This window comes from Anoplopoma fimbria, chromosome 3, assembly GCF_027596085.1.
Source record: "Anoplopoma fimbria isolate UVic2021 breed Golden Eagle Sablefish chromosome 3, Afim_UVic_2022, whole genome shotgun sequence".
In the NCBI taxonomy this organism is placed as follows: Eukaryota; Metazoa; Chordata; class Actinopteri; order Perciformes; family Anoplopomatidae; genus Anoplopoma; species Anoplopoma fimbria.
In genome coordinates, this window is record NC_072451.1 from 16392444 (window position 1) to 16412302 (window position 19859).

The 19859-nt window shown below is 42.9% G+C and overlaps 1 protein-coding gene across 1 annotated transcript in view; it reads right to left on the minus strand.

Moving 5' to 3' along the window:
• LOC129113837 (laminin subunit alpha-3-like) overlaps nt 1-19859 on the minus strand; it is a 54604-nt gene that overhangs the window by 16050 nt on the left and 18695 nt on the right. The window contains exons 11-40 of the mRNA XM_054626315.1: nt 17895-17945; nt 17715-17762; nt 16399-16533; nt 15549-15683; nt 14984-15118; nt 14661-14713; nt 14060-14159; nt 13124-13176; nt 12875-12980; nt 12431-12530; nt 11711-11867; nt 10953-11091; nt 10619-10761; nt 10379-10482; nt 9737-9893; nt 9232-9395; nt 9027-9135; nt 8840-8937; nt 7728-7926; nt 7451-7577; nt 7008-7156; nt 6413-6528; nt 5914-6125; nt 5611-5815; nt 4465-4609; nt 4214-4354; nt 3737-3895; nt 2972-3073; nt 2788-2871; nt 2088-2318 (exon numbers count right to left, since the gene is read on the minus strand). Coding sequence (XP_054482290.1) covers nt 2088-2318; nt 2788-2871; nt 2972-3073; nt 3737-3895; nt 4214-4354; nt 4465-4609; nt 5611-5815; nt 5914-6125; nt 6413-6528; nt 7008-7156; nt 7451-7577; nt 7728-7926; nt 8840-8937; nt 9027-9135; nt 9232-9395; nt 9737-9893; nt 10379-10482; nt 10619-10761; nt 10953-11091; nt 11711-11867; nt 12431-12530; nt 12875-12980; nt 13124-13176; nt 14060-14159; nt 14661-14713; nt 14984-15118; nt 15549-15683; nt 16399-16533; nt 17715-17762; nt 17895-17945 — 3857 coding nt within the window. The remainder of the gene's footprint in view (nt 1-2087; nt 2319-2787; nt 2872-2971; nt 3074-3736; nt 3896-4213; nt 4355-4464; nt 4610-5610; nt 5816-5913; nt 6126-6412; nt 6529-7007; nt 7157-7450; nt 7578-7727; nt 7927-8839; nt 8938-9026; nt 9136-9231; nt 9396-9736; nt 9894-10378; nt 10483-10618; nt 10762-10952; nt 11092-11710; nt 11868-12430; nt 12531-12874; nt 12981-13123; nt 13177-14059; nt 14160-14660; nt 14714-14983; nt 15119-15548; nt 15684-16398; nt 16534-17714; nt 17763-17894; nt 17946-19859) is intronic.

Sequence of the window (19859 nt, forward strand, 5' to 3'; positions counted from 1 at the left end):
ATGAGTGTATGCAAGTACACAAGCACACACATGCAAGTCTTCTATCTACCCTTTTGTCTCACTTGCATATGCACTCACACACACACACACACACACACACACACACACACACACACACACACACACACACACACACACACACACACGCAAATACACACACACACAAGATAACTTGAGACACATTCATAATCATGTTGGTGCACACACAAGCATGCTCACACAGGAAATCCACTATTAGCATTTCTGAATAGAGAAAAGGAAAATGGCAATATAAAAAATGATGCTCTGTTTACTTAAAGCCGCAAGGGTGTGGTTATTAAAGCCTTTACTTGAAAAAGCAAGTAAAAAATGTATTAAGATATTGTAAAATTCTGTTTATGTGTGTGGTTTATAACGGTGTTACATTTGTGACTGAGAGGAAAGTCAGACATCCTCAGACAATGCAGACTACAATCTCACACCTGAATCACCCCTCCTCAAGCACGACAGACACAACTAGGTGTGTCGGATGCACTGACACACACACACACACATACTGTTGGTGCACTCAGGTTTATGAGTAACAATGTGTTGCCAACGGCCGCACCCCATGTGTCAAGGTGAGGTGCCCTGTCATACCGCCTCTGGGCGCATATAATCAACTTCCTTTAAACCCTACCGATCACACTGTTGCTCAAGTATACACAGGCAGGTAACTACAGCTATGGCAACGGCTCTCTTACAAAAAGGAAAAACATTTCTTGGTATTATTGTTTCTCTCCACTAATAAAGGCTCTATGTTTCATGAAAAACTCCCTTTTAATTAGTGGTTGCTCCATTGTTGTTTTTTTAATTAGCAAAACTGCTGCAATCATGTGTACACAAATCAGATCTGAGAAGCGCAGACATACTCATTTAATTGGTTGTTTGCACTATGTTTCCGTGAGCTGTAGCCATTTCAGTGATTATAGCTGTATGTTCCCTAATATAATGTCTGCGTGACTGTGCATCATATCCCGGGGCGACACAATTTGATTGTGAAGCTCTCGGGCTGGTATTTTCCGGTACATTACATCAGCTGCTCGGCTGGGTGTGGTACGTGTTTCAGGCGTGTCAGAACACCCTGAAAAATCTCTCAAAGATGGGAAAATGCCATTTCAATCAAAACCTTGCTCCACCCTGCTTGTTATCTCCACTGCTTCTCAGACCTGACAAAATTATCCGTATCTCCCCATCCTATGTAGTTCATCTACACACTTACAGAATGTATTTCAGGTGTAAAAAGATACTATTTCTAGTATGGAAGTTTTATTCAATATGGAAGAGTCAATGAAGCCAGATTCCTTCCAATGTTTGTCTACACCTAAGACAGGGTTCACTAAGCCGTGGTTACACTTGCCTTTGCCTTTTGTTATTCGATCATGCCAGAATGCATTAACTGTCAAGTCTGTACACTCTGAGATTGGATCTGGCTCGCATTGAGTTCATATCTCAGTGAACTGCAGACAGCACGCGGGCACAATCCGAATAAACCAAACGTAGGTCTCACATCATCTTCGGGAGACTTCTATTGGGAAGAATTTATGGGATACTCTGTTTACCTTCGAATGAGCAGAGCTTTGTTAACCGCTATTTCTTCAATAAAACAAGTCTACTTATACTGCAGGGAGGAAGAACAAGCAGCAAAAATAACAAGTGACTTTTATTGTTTATCCGCTGTTTTACAGTCACACGTTTGACCACGAAATATGTCCGATCAGGTAGATCAGGACACACATTATGCACAGACAGCTGAGTTCCGATCCGCCACATCTGATCACAAAAGTCTCATTGAAAAGACAAGTGTAACCACGGGCTAACATGCAAAGATTTTAGCGATGGTACCCTTGTTTTCTGCTTTAAAATATGAGCTTCTTTTTTCTATAGCTGTTTGTGACTTATCAGGTTCAGTAAAGACTATTACTTGATTTGAAAAAAAAAAGGTTGTAAGTGAATTATCATAACATCTAACATTTTTCTACACCCCTTTTCACCTTATTTTTATTCAAGGAAGAATAAAGAAAACGTTTAAGTATATAAGGATATTTAATGGGCTTTTAACTCCTCACCTCACAGGAGTCTCCGGTGTACTGAGGGGGACAGGAACAATCCTCTACAATGTTTCCATGACCACCAGTCCCCGTATTAGTCAGCCCCTCAAGGCCCACTTCTCCTAAGCTGAGTCGCTGGCTCTGGGTAAAGTACAAGGCTCGGATCCTCAAGCCAACCAGACCGGCTAGAACCACCATCAGTTCCTCTCTGGAGACCGGCCTGTTGGTGACAGCATGGCGCCAGTTTCCCTGCAGAAAACAACTCAGTTATTTTGGGACTAATGCTGAGAAATCTGTATTTGTGGTCCTCTGAGGATGAACTTTAATGGCTTTGGTGACCTTTCCTCTAGCACCATTATCAGGATTCAAATTCACATATATAAAAAATCTAACAGCGGATTTCTTTGAACTTTGAAAAGCACATTAACACTTCCCAGAAGCTGAATCCTTACCGTTTTTGAGATTTAAATACTTTTCCACCAGCCACACTTTGCAGTCAAAATCTACATAACACAAGGTAGGTTCCCAAGAAATCAACGAATTGGTTTGAATGCCCTCAAAATTGGCTCTTAGATTTAAAAAAAAAAAAAAAAAAAAAATCAACAGCATGGGGTTCATCCTCTTCCAACACTTTCATATCATGTGGTTTATTTAAAATCACAGCTTAGTGGTGCTTTAGATTGTAAACGAAAAAAAGAGTAACTGGTTGGTACTTTACCTCCAAGAGCTGGACTCTGCCCTGATACAGCCTGTCTGGAAGTGGGACTTGTGGAGCCATGTGGATCAGGGTGATATCCTGACCCTATGGGAAATAATGAGATGGATAAATAAGCTGTGTTTCTGCCACTGATAAAAAAAAAAAAGAGAGGTATAAGAGTGAAGAAACAAGTAGCACTACGCACAGTCAGCACAACATCAGGTCGCCTGTCCATAAGAGTCATCCCCTCACTGGGAATCCCAAAGGATTTGGACTGGTAGGTGAGGAAACCACCATAAGATGAAACCTAAGAGAGAGGGAAAAAGCCCAAATAACTGTCATCTTATCTGAAAAGGCTGAAAAGACCACAGAGCAGAGAAATTAGCTTAACGGGAAAATGTATTCCTATTTCATAACTAGAAAGTGGTAGTTGAGGCCTCCATTTCTATCAGACATGAAAGAAAGTAGATATCTATTAATCAATTTTTTTTTTTTTTTATGGTCCATAAAAGAAAAAGAAGGTGAGGCCAAAAAAACTGTTTAACTGAATTATCTGCACCAAAACTATTTAGAAGTGAGAAAAACACACAAACGTTGCTACAGGAAGGTGAGGGTGAACTAATATGTCCATTACAATGCTCTACTGGGTTGAAAAACTGGGTACACATTCAACAATAGTAAGTCAGATAGTACAGAAATGTTACTTTACTATTAATTTTCATTTCCAGATGAGTTATTTAAATATGATGTTTATTATTCCATCGTATCAAGATTACTCCATTGTCAGATTTTAAACTTAGTGATTAAAAATGGCGACATGGTCACGGACAAAGCTAAGAAGATAAGACAAAAAAAAAGAAAATCATCATTCATCTTTTTTAAACTATGAATCTGTTTCCATATCTTAACATTAGTAAACATTTATAGACACATATTGTTGTCATGGTGTTCTCTCCCCTCAACGACTCACCCTGTCTCCCAGGTAGGACGATGGTGCCACCCAGTGCAGAGTTTGAACTGTAGGAGGAAGCTCCTGGATGTCCGCCACCACCGTGTTACTGGCTGTGTTCAGAACAGAGGTAACCTCTTGATCGGGACTTTCCAAACGCCAGAGCTGCATCTCAACAAACTTATGGAACAGGAAACACTTGTTGATTAAAGTGATAGATCCATCCTGAAAATGCACTGTATTCACAATACACAATTGATAACAGACTCCTTTTAACTTACATAAAATTAAAAAACACAGTCACAGAATGTACCCAGAATCCAATGAAATCACCACTATGCAATTGCAGGCCCTTTTCCTGAACAACAGCTGTATGTGCAGCTTTCAATAAAACAAAATTATGTTCACCACATAACTGCTATCAGCCAGAAAGCTCTGCAGGCGTAACATTTCCAAAGGCATTCATAGACATGCAGGGGCACGAAAAAGCAAACACACCTTCCCCCTGCGTTTGCTGGAGCTCTGACACTGGTCAGTCGCTCCGAAGCAGAAGCAACTGGTACAGCCGTGAGGGTTGGAGGGGTCAAAATAGAAGGAACCTTCCCGACAGGTATCACACTTGACGCCAGCAACATTTCTCTACAAACATGGCAGTTATAATAGAGAGAAAGTTAGAGCAAGGGAAGATAAATAAACATGAATGAGCCAGAGGGAGTTCTGCCATCAGCAAGGGGCTGAAATGAACTCACCTTGCAGAGACACCTCCCTGTGTCTGGGTGGCAGATGCCAGCTGTGACGCCGCCACGGTTACAGCTACAAGGTACACAGTCAGGGAAGCGATAATAACCTGCAGCACAGCGATCACACTGCCGGCCACCAATCCTAGGCTTGCAACTACAGAAAAATACACAGGCACATTATCTTTGGTCAAATTCTGGATGTCAAATGTGGCTCATACATTTATTAAGTCAGATATTAGCAACAGTATGGAATAAACTACATTTTCAAATACAACTGAAAAAGGGAAAATACAGTATTATCAAATGTTATGTACAGAATGTTGGTTTAAGCTGCTATTTGTTCACACTTTCCATTGTTTCCATATGAACAGAAACATCAACTGAGTGGTGGAGCTGATTTTGAGACTGAATACATATATGACAGAAAAGACGATCGACAAGACTGGAGTGTGAACTAATCCCCTCATTAAACACTTTAAGCAGCTTGGAGTCATGTTTCACTTTCTGTTAGAGGCTGCAGGCCTCACATTCCAGCCTTTTTCAAAGCACAAACATTAGTACGTGGAAGAGAAAATGTATGGCAAAAGAACAACCCTTCTTTGAGCAGCTGCTTAAAAAAATTCTGAACATTATAAAGGAAATTATACAATCATACAATTAAGGGGAATTAAGAAATGATAATGATACACTAATTATCATTAAGTGACAACTCAACTGTCCAGTAGACAACAGAAAATCCATGGTAAACATTAAATAAAGATGAATAGAAAACATAACAAGCTATTATTGCATTTATGAGTAATATTGTCTAGGTCTATTTTATTTATTATATTTGATCCTAAAAAATGTGACTTAAACATGTACTTACAGACTGGTCTTTGAAGTTTTGAAACTCTCTTGTCAAATCAGAATTTTTGTATTATTCTTAATTTACTTTTTATGTTTTTGGCAAGAACTTTTTTGGTTTCAGTCATGTTACATTTCTGCAACATGGCAATACATGTTTTTACATCCTTTTTTTTGGTTTAATACACAGGACACAAAACAAATTGAATAATGTAAAGAACACAGTTAAATTTAGTATTCTTACTAATAAGCACTAACATCCAAGTTTAATAAGTGCACAGCCTTGTAGTTAAGCAGGTTTCCACTTGCCTGCACTGTCCGGTGATGAGGTCACAGTCAAGCCCTGCGTTGGCTTTGATGCCATTTGGAGAGCATTCACAGCCCTCACAGCCCAGCAACGGGTGATAGCTGTAAGTCTGACCCTGGCACACATCGCAGGCAGGTTTGACTGTCTGAGGAGGGCAGATGCAGCGTCCTGTCACCTCGTCACACAGTCGGCGGCCACATTCACACGCTGCAGGAGTGATAGAAGGGATTTCAAATGCATTTCAAACCAAGTAGAAGCCTCACATTCTAACCAGCACAACAAGTCAGAAGTGAACGTTCACATACGTCTGCAGTAGGGGAAGCCGTAGTACCCCGTGGCACACTTTGTGCACTGTCGACCGATGACATGCTGCCTGCAGGGACACTGTCCTCCAACTGGCTCACAAGTGGTTAAGGTAGAGCCGGACTTGTCACAGTTGCAAGGCAGTGCTCCGTCATTATAGGCTGCTACAAGAGATCGGGCAGAGTCTCTGCAGAACTGGGGAGAGGTTCTCTGGCTGAGGGGACAGTAAAATAAAAGGAGTTCTTTCAGATACAGATGTGATTTTATACCCTACTATCGCATCCAGAGGGCACAATTTCCCCAAACTTACACTGAACTGTTCATTATTGTAAATCTATTGCACTGGTGAATAAATACATTGTTGCTCAAAAGAAGTCAAACAAAGCCTCAATATATCCCAGATTATAAGAGAGCAGATCTTATGATAAAATAAATGATCAACTGATTAAATCTTTAAAGTACCATTTCAAATCTTGTTTTACAGATATGGTGGATACTTACTCGATATAGAACCCTTCTCCTCTACACTGCTGTATGAAATCTGCAGATTTATCCAGCGGCTTTTCTTTCAGGAGATCTGGGGTGTAACTGCTATCAGGAACCAACAAGATATAATCCTACACAAAAGACCCAAAGCATTAGAAGTGATTAACACAAAAACTCTGACAGAAACATATTCATATCAGTTTGACGCAGAGTGATAGAAAGATATAAGAGGATTTTAAGTGTTTTAGCCACATCTTTTTCCGCTTCATTTTATCTGATGAAGGGAAAGTAAAGCAACTACGGGCAAGCAAAACCCAACCTGCCCCTGCTCAACAGAGGTTGGGAGCTTAGCTTTTAGCTTTTAGAAAGCTGTGTGTGGCTGCCAGGTAAAATACAGTCCCTTCATTGTTGTTGTTGGGTATATGGCATAACATGGGGGAGAGGACCTCAGTATGCCAAGTACTCTCAACAACTACAGTAAAAAACACAGTCTCACTCCTCAGACCTGCTGACTTTACACAGAAGTATCTCTAACATTTTCCTACCATTTAATTATCATTTAATGTAGTGTCTAAACACAATTTGGACAGTGTTTGACTTGTCCACAGACCAGAATAAGTGTCTTCTTAGGTGGCACGATCAGAGAGATGCTGGGCAGCTGCCATGAATTCTGGTCAAAGTCAAGGGCAATGCGGCCATCAGCGATCACAACCTCCCTGCAGCCTGAGACGGCGGGGCAGAAGGATGCATTTATTGAACCTGTGAGAGAAAAGCAGAGTTACAGTTGAGCAGAGAAAGAGTGGAAGAATCGCAAGCATGCTGCACAGTAATCTGTCTCAACACCAAAGCCATATAGGGAAGTGTGTCCAAGACCTTTGATCATCTTGTCATGAAAACAGGGACTTAATCTGCTCTTAAAGGAGGAATCACCCCCTCACTGAGAAAGCTTTCCCACTCCATGCCTGAGTAACAACGTTTATAACCACTGGGAACCGATAAACTCTTCAATTTTATTTAATTTAAGGGGCATCAGCCTTCCTCCAACGCACTTACCCTTCCACTCACGTCCTGCGTCCACTCGGACCTCTACTGGGAAGGAGGTATGTTCAGGCTGGTGATAATGGACAACAACCACATACATGCCCGGGAGGGGCATCTTGGGAGTGAAATTGATCTCCGTCTGGAAAAAAACACGGAAAAAGCTTAAGCTTTAAACAGTCGCGGTGAAATTGAAAATTAATGTCAGGGCAGAGGTTGCTCATTGAGTGTTAAAATTACCAGCAGCAGGGTAAAGTCCAGAAAAGCTCAAATTATTCAACAAGGTTTTTACCTGAGGAAATTTAAGCAGTATTCCATCACTCTGAGGTTCTCGGACAGGAAACAACCCGGTCTGTCGTCTCCGTCTCCAATCCTCATTCTCTTCTCGTTGGGGAGAAACAGCTGGAGCTGAAGATAGCTGTCCATCACGGGCAGCATATAAAATCCAGGCTGAGGTTGGTTTATCAAATTGCCTCAGAACGCAGTGCTGACTGGAAAGAGCAAACAGCAACAAGATGTTGCTTCTTAAAGCCTGTTGCTTGTGTTTGGCAAGTGTTATTGTAGCAGAATAATGTCACTACGGTTAGAAGGAGTCAGTGACCAATAAAACAACATTAACCTCCAATAATACTTCTTTAAATCTTGAAATTCTCTGGTTAACCAACTCTCTCTCATCAATGTGCAGAAATCCTGAGACGAAATATGCACGTGTCTGAGAAAAGATTTGATGTACTAACATGTCAAAATGTTTCCTACTTTTACTCTTTACTTTCCAGAAGACATTTAATATAATATAAATATGGAAGCAGTGTTTTGGAAAATAGGGAATGTGTCACAAACTTTTTGAATAACCCGTAAATTAACATAAAATCGCTTAAATTAAACCGCATACAAACACAGTTTAAAGGCGTGCGGCATATTAAGCCATCATTTCATCCTTTTTTTTCAAGCATGCATATGTTTGTGTTATCTTGTGTTATTGGTTTGTGTAAACCAATTCCAATAATTTATTTTTGTGGCATATTTCTTTACCCATTTTCAAACGCTTTTTCTACACTGTTCAGGATGAATTAAACAGTAAATGACAGGACTGCACTGTGACAGCTGTAAACACATGTTACCTGGGAGTGAAATTCTTGAAAGTAAATAACATCAGTTTGACAAAGAGAGAAAGTGAGGGTTTGACCCAAAGTTCAGCCTCAGGTAAATGACCTTACACAGCTGTGAGGTCATTTACCTGGAAAACAGATGTGTGTCTCCACAATCAAAAAGCAACAACACAACACAGAGGTCTGATCTTGTAGCATATCTCCAAAATTACAGCTTACATGTACGGGTGTTGAAAATGTTTCTGTAATTGATTTTATTTAAAGCATGCAACGGGGTTTATTTAAGGTGACTTACGTGTCCTCAGTGAAGCGGCCATGAGTGGAGACACACAGCACCTTCGGATCTACATAGTCAATGTTGAACTCTTCTGCAGGGACTGCGTATACTTTATACTACAGAAAGAAACACATTTATTTTAAAGTGCCTGCTGCTGTCTAGATATTGAGCTATTATAAATCATTTGTGGAAACATTTCCCTCACCAGCAGGAACGATGTAGTGGAAGTTTGCAGAAGAATCTCTGTCTTGTGAGTGAGCTGCAACATTGTCACCTTATTACTGCTGTCCACTGCCACACTCCGGCACAAAAAGCTGCAAGGGTTAAAGACACACAATAGCTGAAAATCTTTTAGCGCATTGTAAAGACTTTTTGAAAGCTGATGCAACAAACACAAAACACTGACTCACCTGAAGGCACAACTGTTAATGTTGGCCCTAGCTGGGATCTGGCCACCTGATTGGTCGTTGATGAGTATGTTGACATTCTGGGCAGCATCCACCTCGCTGGCATACTCCAGGACAAGGGCGTATGGGCCAGGACGAGGCACACGCAGACTGAGTTGGAGCTGCGACTATAGGACGCAGATCATACAAAGTCATTTTGGTTTATGTTAAGGAACTCCAATAAAAGGACAAACTACTTTAGGGATGTATAAAAGTAATGAGTAAAAGATTATGTTCCACTAGTGATATAAAAGATTTAGCCTTAGCTAATTGGAAAAGTAGTTCCACAGTCCCAATCCCACAGCCCAATTATCTGCTTTTATTCTACCCTTTGAAACAGCAGATACAAACTTGCCAAATTCAATTTCATAGCTGTGTGTTCAACCTACTCAGGATTTAAAGTACCGTATTGAAACCAAACTCTGAATCCAATGGTAATGGGTGAAAGCTCTGTTTCAAGGCCTTCTACCTGTCTGCCATTGAGAGCGGCCATCTCAGGGTGATCTGGGGTGGGACGGCGCACACGAGCCTGTCTCCTCCTCCGCCTGCTGCGGCTGGAGAGTTGTCCTTGTGAGCCCAGTGCAGAGTTGAAGGCGTCCATGGCCACATGCTTATACAACAAACAACTGATACACAAGCATAGGCAGAGTCAGCAAGAATGATGAGAGATGATTACATTATCATCTTGTTTTAGTGATGTGGAAGCCAAGTCTCACATATCTATTAAACATTGCTTGGTTAATGCAAGGAATGTTTGGGATTTTTTTATTGCTGTATACTTTCTGCTAATGTAGTGCATAGTACTGACAAATTAGGGGATTTCTCTGCTTACCCTTTGGCATTCAGCAAAAGATCTGTATATTATGATTTATTATAGCCATAAAAAACACCTGTACATTTTAATCACTCATATTTTCCATAATAGACTTCCCCAGGATCATGATATGTTAAGAACCAAGACAATAACTGTATGGAAAACTTGAGCGGTGTGTGTGAACTATGAAGAAAAGAATGGATGGCTGGAAAACGAAACCAACCCATGTCATGCATTAGTGGTGAATATGAAATAGGGACAAGGCTTGAAATTACTGAAGAGAAATATTAGAGTTACTTTGTATCCTTGTTTGCAGTGGGTAAGTATGTGCACGGCTGGGTGATCTTCTCCTGCAGCAAAGCAGCACCATAGTAATCCCGGGGCAGCAGCACTAGATAATCCTGCAGAGTGAGATTGAAACGTGTTTAGTCTCTTGTACATTTGCTATTTTTCTCCAACGAACAAATTAACAAAGTGTAATACTACACAAGGAGACTCCAATTAATTTCTACATCTTTATCTTCCTCATAAACTCACCAGCAGAACCCCCTCTGCCCTGATGTGGATGACCCATGTCCCAGGGGTCAACTCAAAGGGCTCAGCGAAGCCCTCTCCTGGGACAGTGAGGAAGGATGGGGAGGGACTCTCAGGGAATATTACTTCCTTGCTCTGATCTGACCCTATAGAGAAGCAAGCAGAAATATCTATAATGTTACGACTTCACCGATGACGGGAGGGATAAGACACACCACACACCTGCTTACATATAAATGACATACAGGAAATGGGTTATTTATTGTATTTCATCAATGATGAGTTAGATTTGATGATATGAAATGTAAATGAAATGTAAGAGCCGAGGCAGCCTCACCTGCAGTGCCTCTGTTATTGGTAGCCTTGATGCTACCGGTCACACTGGTGCTGCTCGGGTTAGTGAACCGCAGAACCACACGGAATAAGTGCTGCCTCTCGTCTTTTTGGTCAACATGCACTGTTACTCTGACTTCACTCTGCAGGGACGAGAGTGACACATAGCTGACTGCCTTGGTTTGAGTAGCGATGAGTATAAAATGTTATGAGGAAGGTTATAGAGCATGTCAGGTGGGAAGCAGACTGAAGCAAACAGAGCGGGTTAATCAACAGAGAGCAAGCGAGGTGAAGAGAGGAACATACAGCCAAAGGAAGGCAGGCCCTTCACTTACAGTCACAGCAAGATTGAGAGCCAGCTTCGTCCACCACCAAGATCCTCGCTCTCACTCGTGCTCTCCCCTTTCTTTGGGGGGTGGAGTAGCGCATTACAATATGGAAAGGGCCAGGAAAGCCAAGGGGAAGCGTTAGGATCACCTCCGGCTGAAGAGAGATAGTGTTAGTTCTAAGAGAGCCGGTGTCCATAATCCCAAATCAGCTGTGATATAATATAATAGAAGGTTGTGTGCTTGAAGCAGGAATATCAGTGAAGAGGTAAGAGCAAAACAATCATGGTGGCATCAGAATAGATTGAAAACGGAAGCTATAAGGTTATTGAAGTGGCAGATAGTCCCAAAAATAAACTGTCCATACTGTAATTTATAAGAAGAATCACATCATTCTATCAAATATATCAAGGTACCGATGTGAATATGTACTTACCTGTGCAGGAGACATTACAGCATAACCTCTCCAGCTGAAATCTGGGAACTCCTGGGGGTTATAACCAAAGCGCACTGGTCTTGCGTTTGGCGTGGTGCCATCCTCTACCTCAAACTTCAGCTGGTGAAGAGTGGGGAAGTAGTAGCTTGGTGCTGGCCTAACAAGGTGCATGAACATTTGAATGAAAACGATGTTGTATCTGCTAAAGAGAAAATACTGTATGTTCAATTTTGCCTGTATCCTAATGGTACGCGACCACAGGTCGCTCCGCTTCCCAGCATTGGATGCTTGATCGGCTGCCACCTGATTTGACGACTGGTTTCAGTCGTGGACTGTCTGCCACCTTATTTCAAAAAGGACCAACATGATGGCTTGTTCGGAAACTCTTTTTCTCTTATATTACAAACCGAAAAGTGCAAAATAAACTGTGTAGTTGCTTAATCTGTCTTCATTTCAGATCTAGAACAGATACCCTAAACGTTTTTCGGGAGTTTTCAGAGACGGCAGGTCACGCGGGATGCCCCGGATTTTTATAAAATTGCCTTGCCCTCAACTTTATACAAACAAGGATGACGCCCCATCCTTCAAAACATAGCAAGGCGCTACCAGAATTTAGTTTCTCGGCTGCATACAATGACAATGAATGGGAAAAATCGAAATGACGGATCCTGTGGACACGTACCATTGTGCATTATGACATTCAAGAAAGCCCCAACTTACTCGGTGCATTCACGGCCAACTACATTCTTCCGACAACGACACTGTCCCGACGTCTCATCGCACGCCATATCAATGGCACCACCTACATCACACTGACAACCTATCAGGCAGAGAAAAGTTATTATTTTTGATAAAGAGTAACTGAAAAACAGTGCATCCCTGCCCTCTCTGGTTGAAAGTTTGGAGTGTCAACTCTAGCCAGCCCCAATGGTGATGTCACCGTGTACTGAACACACCCTGAGTACACTTATACCAAATATCACTGCAACAAGATGATGGTTAAACTGCTGGAGGTCAGCAAAAAAATGTACTGGTTAACCTGATAAAGAGTCTTAAGGTAACAGCCTGCATGTTTGTTCATTACTCCTCTTATGATAATTTGACATAGTAACAGTTAACAGAACGTACTATGTAAGTGAGATGTAGTGAAGAAGGATGTCTTACCTTGACAGCCCAAATACTTCTTTTTCTGCAGCTGGAAGTATCCATCCTTACAGGTTTCACATGTAAGTCCACATGCATTAGGCTTACAGTGACACCGTCCACTTTTCTAAACAAACAGATAATCAGGAGATTAAGAGACAAACAGAATAAATGTTACAAAATCCATTCCGTATGATAAGAGCCTTATCTGAATCACAACTTGATCAATGGATGTGTATCAGTCACCGCAAGTAAAAATGAAAAACTCACCTGTTCACACTCTCCAACACCACTCAGGGTCCCCTTCACATCACACTGACACTCTGGTATGAGAGAGACAAAGAGAAAAAAGAGAGGGGACAGGTTATGAAAGCATAAAGGGGGGATATACAGTGAATAGACTCTGATTACAGGATTTTGTCTTGCTCATGGGTCGAATAGAACGACCCAAAACCCCACAATCTTCAGAGATCTGCACATCAAAGGTCCAGAAGAGCTTAACGGCCACAACTTGCTTTCAACACAGTGAATATAAAACTTTGCCTTAATGTCCGGCCAGTCAACCAGAGGAATTCTTAGGATATTAAACCCCCCCCCCGTCTTGTGTCTTCAGGTAGTGCGGTAGTGGCAACATTCTTGTTCTGTAACATTAGACAAGTATTTGGACAAAGCATGAAGCTGTTCCCTCACCTGCTGGATACTGGGAGCCACCTTGTTATTCGCCAAATATAAGCATTTTTTAAGAGGATTAGAACAGAGTAATTTTTTGTGGGGGTGGAGAAGTTCAGAGGTATTGTCTTTAATGTGCCACTGGGTACTCATTACTGCAGAGTCACAGCATGACATCTCACAAGCTCACTTGCTGGTCAACACTCAAATCAGTTAACAGGAATTTGCCTGTATTTATGTGTTATTCCTCGGCTCCCCCTCTGAGGGACAGGAAGGCAGATCCGGCCTTGTTGACAGGGGTAATGTTGACATATCCTCTGGGTAAGAGGGGCCAAGACCCCTATTAGTGCCTTGTCTGATTGCAGCTGGTGATTTAATACAGTGGGAAAAAATGTGGTCAGTGATCAGAACTAATACTCATTGAGAGAAAAAATAAGACTGGGACAGTTTAAGTATTTTCTTTTTATGCTTTTTTTTTACACTGTGCAAAAAAAAGTAAATACTTTCACATTCTAGATTAGATTTCCAGTCACTTACCTATACAGCCACGAGAGCTGTCTGTAGCCAGATTCCAGTAGAGAGGTTTACACGTGTCACAAAGGGTTCCCTCTACGTTTTCTAGGCAGCGGCAGGAGCCCTGAAAACACAGATAAGGAATCAAAGGACCGTGAAACTGGTAGCTACTATTGAAAGTTATATTTGTTTAAAATCTGATTGATTGAATTCAGTCGCAAGTGCCTGAATATTGTACTACAGTGCAGGTTTTCTGAATGACTTGAAATTTGCAGTTTTTGTTTCTTTCAAACCTAGCACATGTTCCAAAATAGAGGAGGTGAGGACCTTCCAGAAACTCATTGTTTTTCTTCCTCTTCAAAACAGAAGGAAGTCTCTTTTCCTTTATCTTAATTGCATTTACATTTCAGAGCAAAACCCTTCCTTGTGAAACATGCTGGAAGAAGTTTTAGCGGCACAGCTGTGTTATCAGTTATACAACTTTGAGGTAATGTAATTCCACACCCAAAGGGCCCCGTGCTGTATTTAGACTGTGACCACTTCTGTTATCAAGGCAAATAAAAACATGGTCAGAGTAGGGCTTTGGTAGACAAAAAAAATCAATGTTTTCTTGGGAGTGGCATACCGTTTGAGGATCAGTGACCTCAGTTCCTTCTGGGTTACACACACTGATGGGGGCTGGAAGCACAAAATGAATCCACAACAAAGTAAAAAACATTAGTAAATCAGCTAATTGTATTGTTACTCTCCGCAGCGGACTATCAATCATGGCTTAAATATAGTTTTACATTAAGGGAGAATGAGGAGAGAACTATCTACACATGAAATAAAAAGGTACTCATTAAACAATAGGACATTTCTGGACCCTGCCACACTAAATACCACTGGTTTAACTGATGCTCCAAATATGACTTCATTCATAGGTATGATGGTTCCTGATGTGGTTACCTGAGCACTGGGGGAACCTGAGTCCAGAGGCACAGCGGTCACACTGCTGGCCCACCACCCCTGGGAGACACAGGCACTGACCCGACAGTGGGTTGCATATGCTGCCATATGAGCCTTCCTGTGAACATTGACAGACTGGGGACAGGAAACAAGCAAGTAACAAGAAATGTAAGCTATCATCACAGGGGTTAGCTGAATATGGAAATATGGTATGGAAACAGGGTTGAAAATGACTCCTGTTTTGTTTTTGGTCCATAATGTGATTTCCCTCAGTGATTCCCAGTTGTCTATTCTTGGGAATTTGATTCCCTAGAAGGAAGAAGGCTATATATTTCTCATGCTCCACTACTGTGTGAAAAGGTTGTTTCATGCAGAATACATCAATAAATGAATGACAGCACGGGATGCTGTGGGAGAATCATGTTTGTTCCACAGAGAAGATGCCACAGTAATCCCAGGGAAACCAGCAGCAACATTTTTTCCACCAGCACTTGGATCCCATGCACCCAATTGGTTTATCTGTCATAGTTACACTAGAGGGCATAGAGGGATCAAAGCCACTCACCAGCACAGTCGGGGTATCCATAGTAGCCTGGTGCACATTTGTCACACTCCCGTCCCGTAAAGTTGGGAAAGCAAATACACTGGCCACTTGGACTGCACACGCTGTCAGCCACACCAGCCCCGTCACAGGCACACACTGGAGGGAGAGATGAAGAGCTGCTGTGTTTGCAAATTTTCACAGTCTCTACAGGTGCCTTGCCAGTGTCCTTGAAAGCCATTTCGATTATCCCTGACCGACTAATTCGGGAGAAATTCAAGCGAACAGCGGTGAGCCAGACACCAATTGAGAATCAAAATAATCAATAATTTATCTGCAGGGTTCCTAAAAATATACATAGAATTTGTTAAAATATACTTTAAAGCTACATAAAAACAATAATTTATGTAAACAGCGTGTAATTGTTAAAATTACATAAGCTTATGATCAGATGAAATAGACTCTGTTGGTCTGGGCTTCTCAGGAGGGTCATGTTAGGGTCCCATGGTTGACAAAAGTCTTATGCTTAGACTTTAAAATGGCAAAAAACCTATACCTGCTCGAAATGTACTTTCTTCCAGAATCTAGTGCAAGCAGGTTAATGCAAACAAGGGGACACTTTTTGTGTAACAATAAAGCACAAACTTGCTAGACAAACTGTTGAAAATTCTTGGCACACTTGCTGTTTAACTGTCAGTAATTAGTCCAAAATATCACCACTGGCTACGCTGCCATGTGAAAACAAATCCCGATTTCATTTTCTAGCATGACGTCTTTGTTAACATCAACATTAACGTCTTGTGGCTTAAAAGCCATGTTTCATAATTCATACAGGTCCCACTGAATGCCCAGTGGCATGGTGATTATTTCTCACCCTGGCAGTTTGGGAAGGAGTGGTACCCTGGTCGACAGCGGTCGCATCGCTCCCCCTCCACATCCTGACGGCACAGGCAGCGGCCTGTAGCATCGCACACCCCGTACGCTGTCCCTCTGTAGTCACATATACACTCTGTGCACAAACACATTAGAAAGGTTTATTTTAACAATAAAAGTATTAACATTAAATCCAAACGAATAGAAATCCAAATGAGTAACCCTGTTGAACCCTGAAGTTCGCTTTTAAATGAGCCAGAGTTCTTTCCTCGACCCAGCAGCAGAATTACAGGGAATGATAAATACTTCTGTCGGTTGAACGATTCTCATATGATGGCACACAGTGGTACGGCTACACTGGTGCCAACGTCTTGCCAAACTTTTCCCCTGGTATTGGTAAGTGAATGGACTTGGCACTCAGACAGGACAGCCACCAGAGAGACAGCCACCAGAGAGACTCCCACCGTTTTCTTTGCCCCTAAGCAGCTCCAAAACATTAAAATCAGCTTTTGGAAGGCTGATGATAAAAATTCCTTCTCAGTCAGCTCACAGGATGAAAGACACATTGAAGTTATTGTTTGCCTACATTCTCTGATTAATAAGACAGGGCTAAAGGTCGTTTTTTAATAGAAATGCCATATTTCCAATAATGGGTTTCCCAGCTTGGAGGAAACCAGAAATGGGAATTTCGAACATGGGCCATAACTAATAATAGACTGGTTCGTTCTCACAGTCCCAACTGACTATTGCTATCCAGAAAAGGATGGCGACCACTTGAACTTTAATCCCCACTGATGGACATGATTATTTAGGACCATCAGTGTGTTTAACGCAACAATTGCGAGAGTTCTGTTGTCAGTGAGCAGCAGAATTACTCATTCTGACAATATATCAAACTATTAAGCATTACAGACGTCCCATTAAACCCAATCATAATATACTCCCAGCTCTGTTTTCATAAGGCCTATAAACATTAGATGACCTTTAGCTGTGCCTTTATACATCAAGCCTTTCTTGACTGACCCCTACCACATGTTCTCAAGATTAGACTGCCAAAAACCCGTGGTGCCTTACATGGTCCTCTAAAGCCCTTTTAAACAACCTGGGCTGCCTGTAATAAATGTGACTCAGTTGTCTAAAAAGTAAAGGCGTGCCCTGTAAAAAAGCTCTTCAAGAGGATACAGTTTCAGACGTTTTTTCTTCTTTTTTTTTGATACAGTAAAAGCAAATGAGATGAAGCAAAAAAAGCAATTATCGTAGCATAGGTGTGTAAACACCTCGATAGCAGCACAACATATCAGGTATAATCACACTCACGCTGACAGCTGGGTGAGCCGAAATAACCGAGAGGGCAAGCAGTGGGCCCTGTACGGAGAGAAAGGAAAAGGGATGGGTAAATATAGAGGATCAACAGTAACAGCATTTTTAATGATTGTTTTTAAAGATTAAGCTAAATTGTGGTACGAGACACTGCAAAGTCTTGTTGATTTAACTTACCCACACAAGGTCCTGCAGGGGATTTGGTGGTCGTCTGGTATACGGGATATCCTGATTGCAAAGGAAATACATTAAATTAAGACATCCGCTGATGGCAATATGTGAAGTCAAGTAAAACCCCAATTGTCAACTTTATTCATCGCAGTGGAGAATTTATTTTATTTAAAACTCACATTAAAAATCGCCACCTTATCGTGGTGGAGGGGTTTGTGTGCCCCAGTGATCCTGAGAGCTGTGTTGTCGGGGGCAATAGCTCCTGGTAGGGTCTCCCAAGGCAAAGTGGTCTCGGGGGAGGGGTCAGACTAAGAGCGATTCACAAAACCTCAATGAATCGGACGATACAAGGTTGTGGCACCTCGTCCGGAATAGGGAAACCGGGGCACCCTCCTGGAGCCAGACCTGGTAGGGGAGCTGGCGGGGAAGGAACCGGAGCTGGTGCGGGAGGTGGAACGCTACCAACTAGATATAGTTGGGCTCACCTCCACGCATAGCACCAGTTCTGGAACCAAACTCCTGGAGAGGGGCTGGACTTTTTCCTTTTCCGGAGTTGCCCAGGGTGAGAGGCGCCGGGCGGGTGTGGGGATACTCACAAGCCCCCGGCTGAGCGCCGCTGTTCTGGAGTTCTCCCCGGAGAACGAGAGGGTCACCTCTCTGCGACTGGGAATCGCAGGAGGAAAGTCTCTGACTGTTGTTTGTGCCTATGCACCAAACGGCAGTTCGGAGTACGCGGCCTTCTTGGAGTCCTTGGGTGGTGTTCTGGAAAGGGCGCAGACTGGGGACTCCATAGTTCTTCTGGGAGACTTCAACGCTCACGTGGGTAACGATGGAGAAACCTGGAGGGGTGTGATTGGGAGGAACGGCCTGCCCGATCTGAACCCGAGTAGTGCTTTGTTGTTGGACTTCTGTGCTAGTCATGGACTGTCCATAACAAACACCATGTTTGAGCATAGGGAGGTTCATAAGTGTACTTGGTACCAGAACACCCTAGGCCAAAGGTCTATGATCGACTTTGTAGTTGTGTCATCAGACCTGCGGCCGTATGTCTTGGACACTCGGGTGAAGAGAGGAGCAGAGCTGTCAACTGATCACCACCTGGTGGTGAGTTGGATCAGGTGGCGGGGAGGCTGCCGGACAGACCCGGTAAACCCAAACGTGTAGTGAGGGTGAACTGGGAACGTCTGGCTGAGGATCCTGTCCGCAAGGTCTTCAACTCCCACCTCCGGAATAATTTCTCATGCATCCCGGGGGAGGCTGGGGACATGGAATCCGAGTGGGCCATGTTCAAATCCTCCATTGTGGAAGCTGCTGCTAGGAGTTGTGGTCGGAAGGCGATCGGTGCCTGTCGTGGCGACAATCCAAGAACCCGCTGGTGGACACCAGCGGTGAAGGAGGCCGTCAAGCTGAAGAAGGAGGCCTTTCGGGCTTGGTTGGCCGAGGGTCTCCTGAATCAGCAGGCAGGTACCGGTTGGCCAGAAGGGCTGCAGCTGCGGCGGTTGCTGAGGCAAAAACCCGGGTGTGGGAGGAGTTCGGCGAGGCCATGGAGAAGGACTTTCGAATGGCCTCAAGGAAGTTCTGGCAAACCGTGAGACGACTCAGAAAGGGGAAACAGGGCTTTTCTCAGGCTGTGCTCAGCAGGGGGGGATGCAGACCCGGACTGGGGATATTGTCGAGCGGTGGAAAGAACACTTTGAGGAACTCCTGAACCCGACCAACACGTCCTCTGTGGAAGAGGCAGAGTCTGAAGACTCAGGGGAAGTCTCGTCCATATGCCTGGCGGAGGTCGTTGAGGTAGTTAAAAAGCTCTTCAGTGGCAAAGCGCCAGGAGTGGATGAGATTCGACCGGAGATGCTAAAGGCTCTGGACATTGTTGGGCTGTCTTGGTTGACACGTCTCTTCACTGTCGCGTGGAAGTCGGGTACAGTGCCTGTGGAGTGGCAGACCGGGGTGGTGGTTCCCATTTTCAAA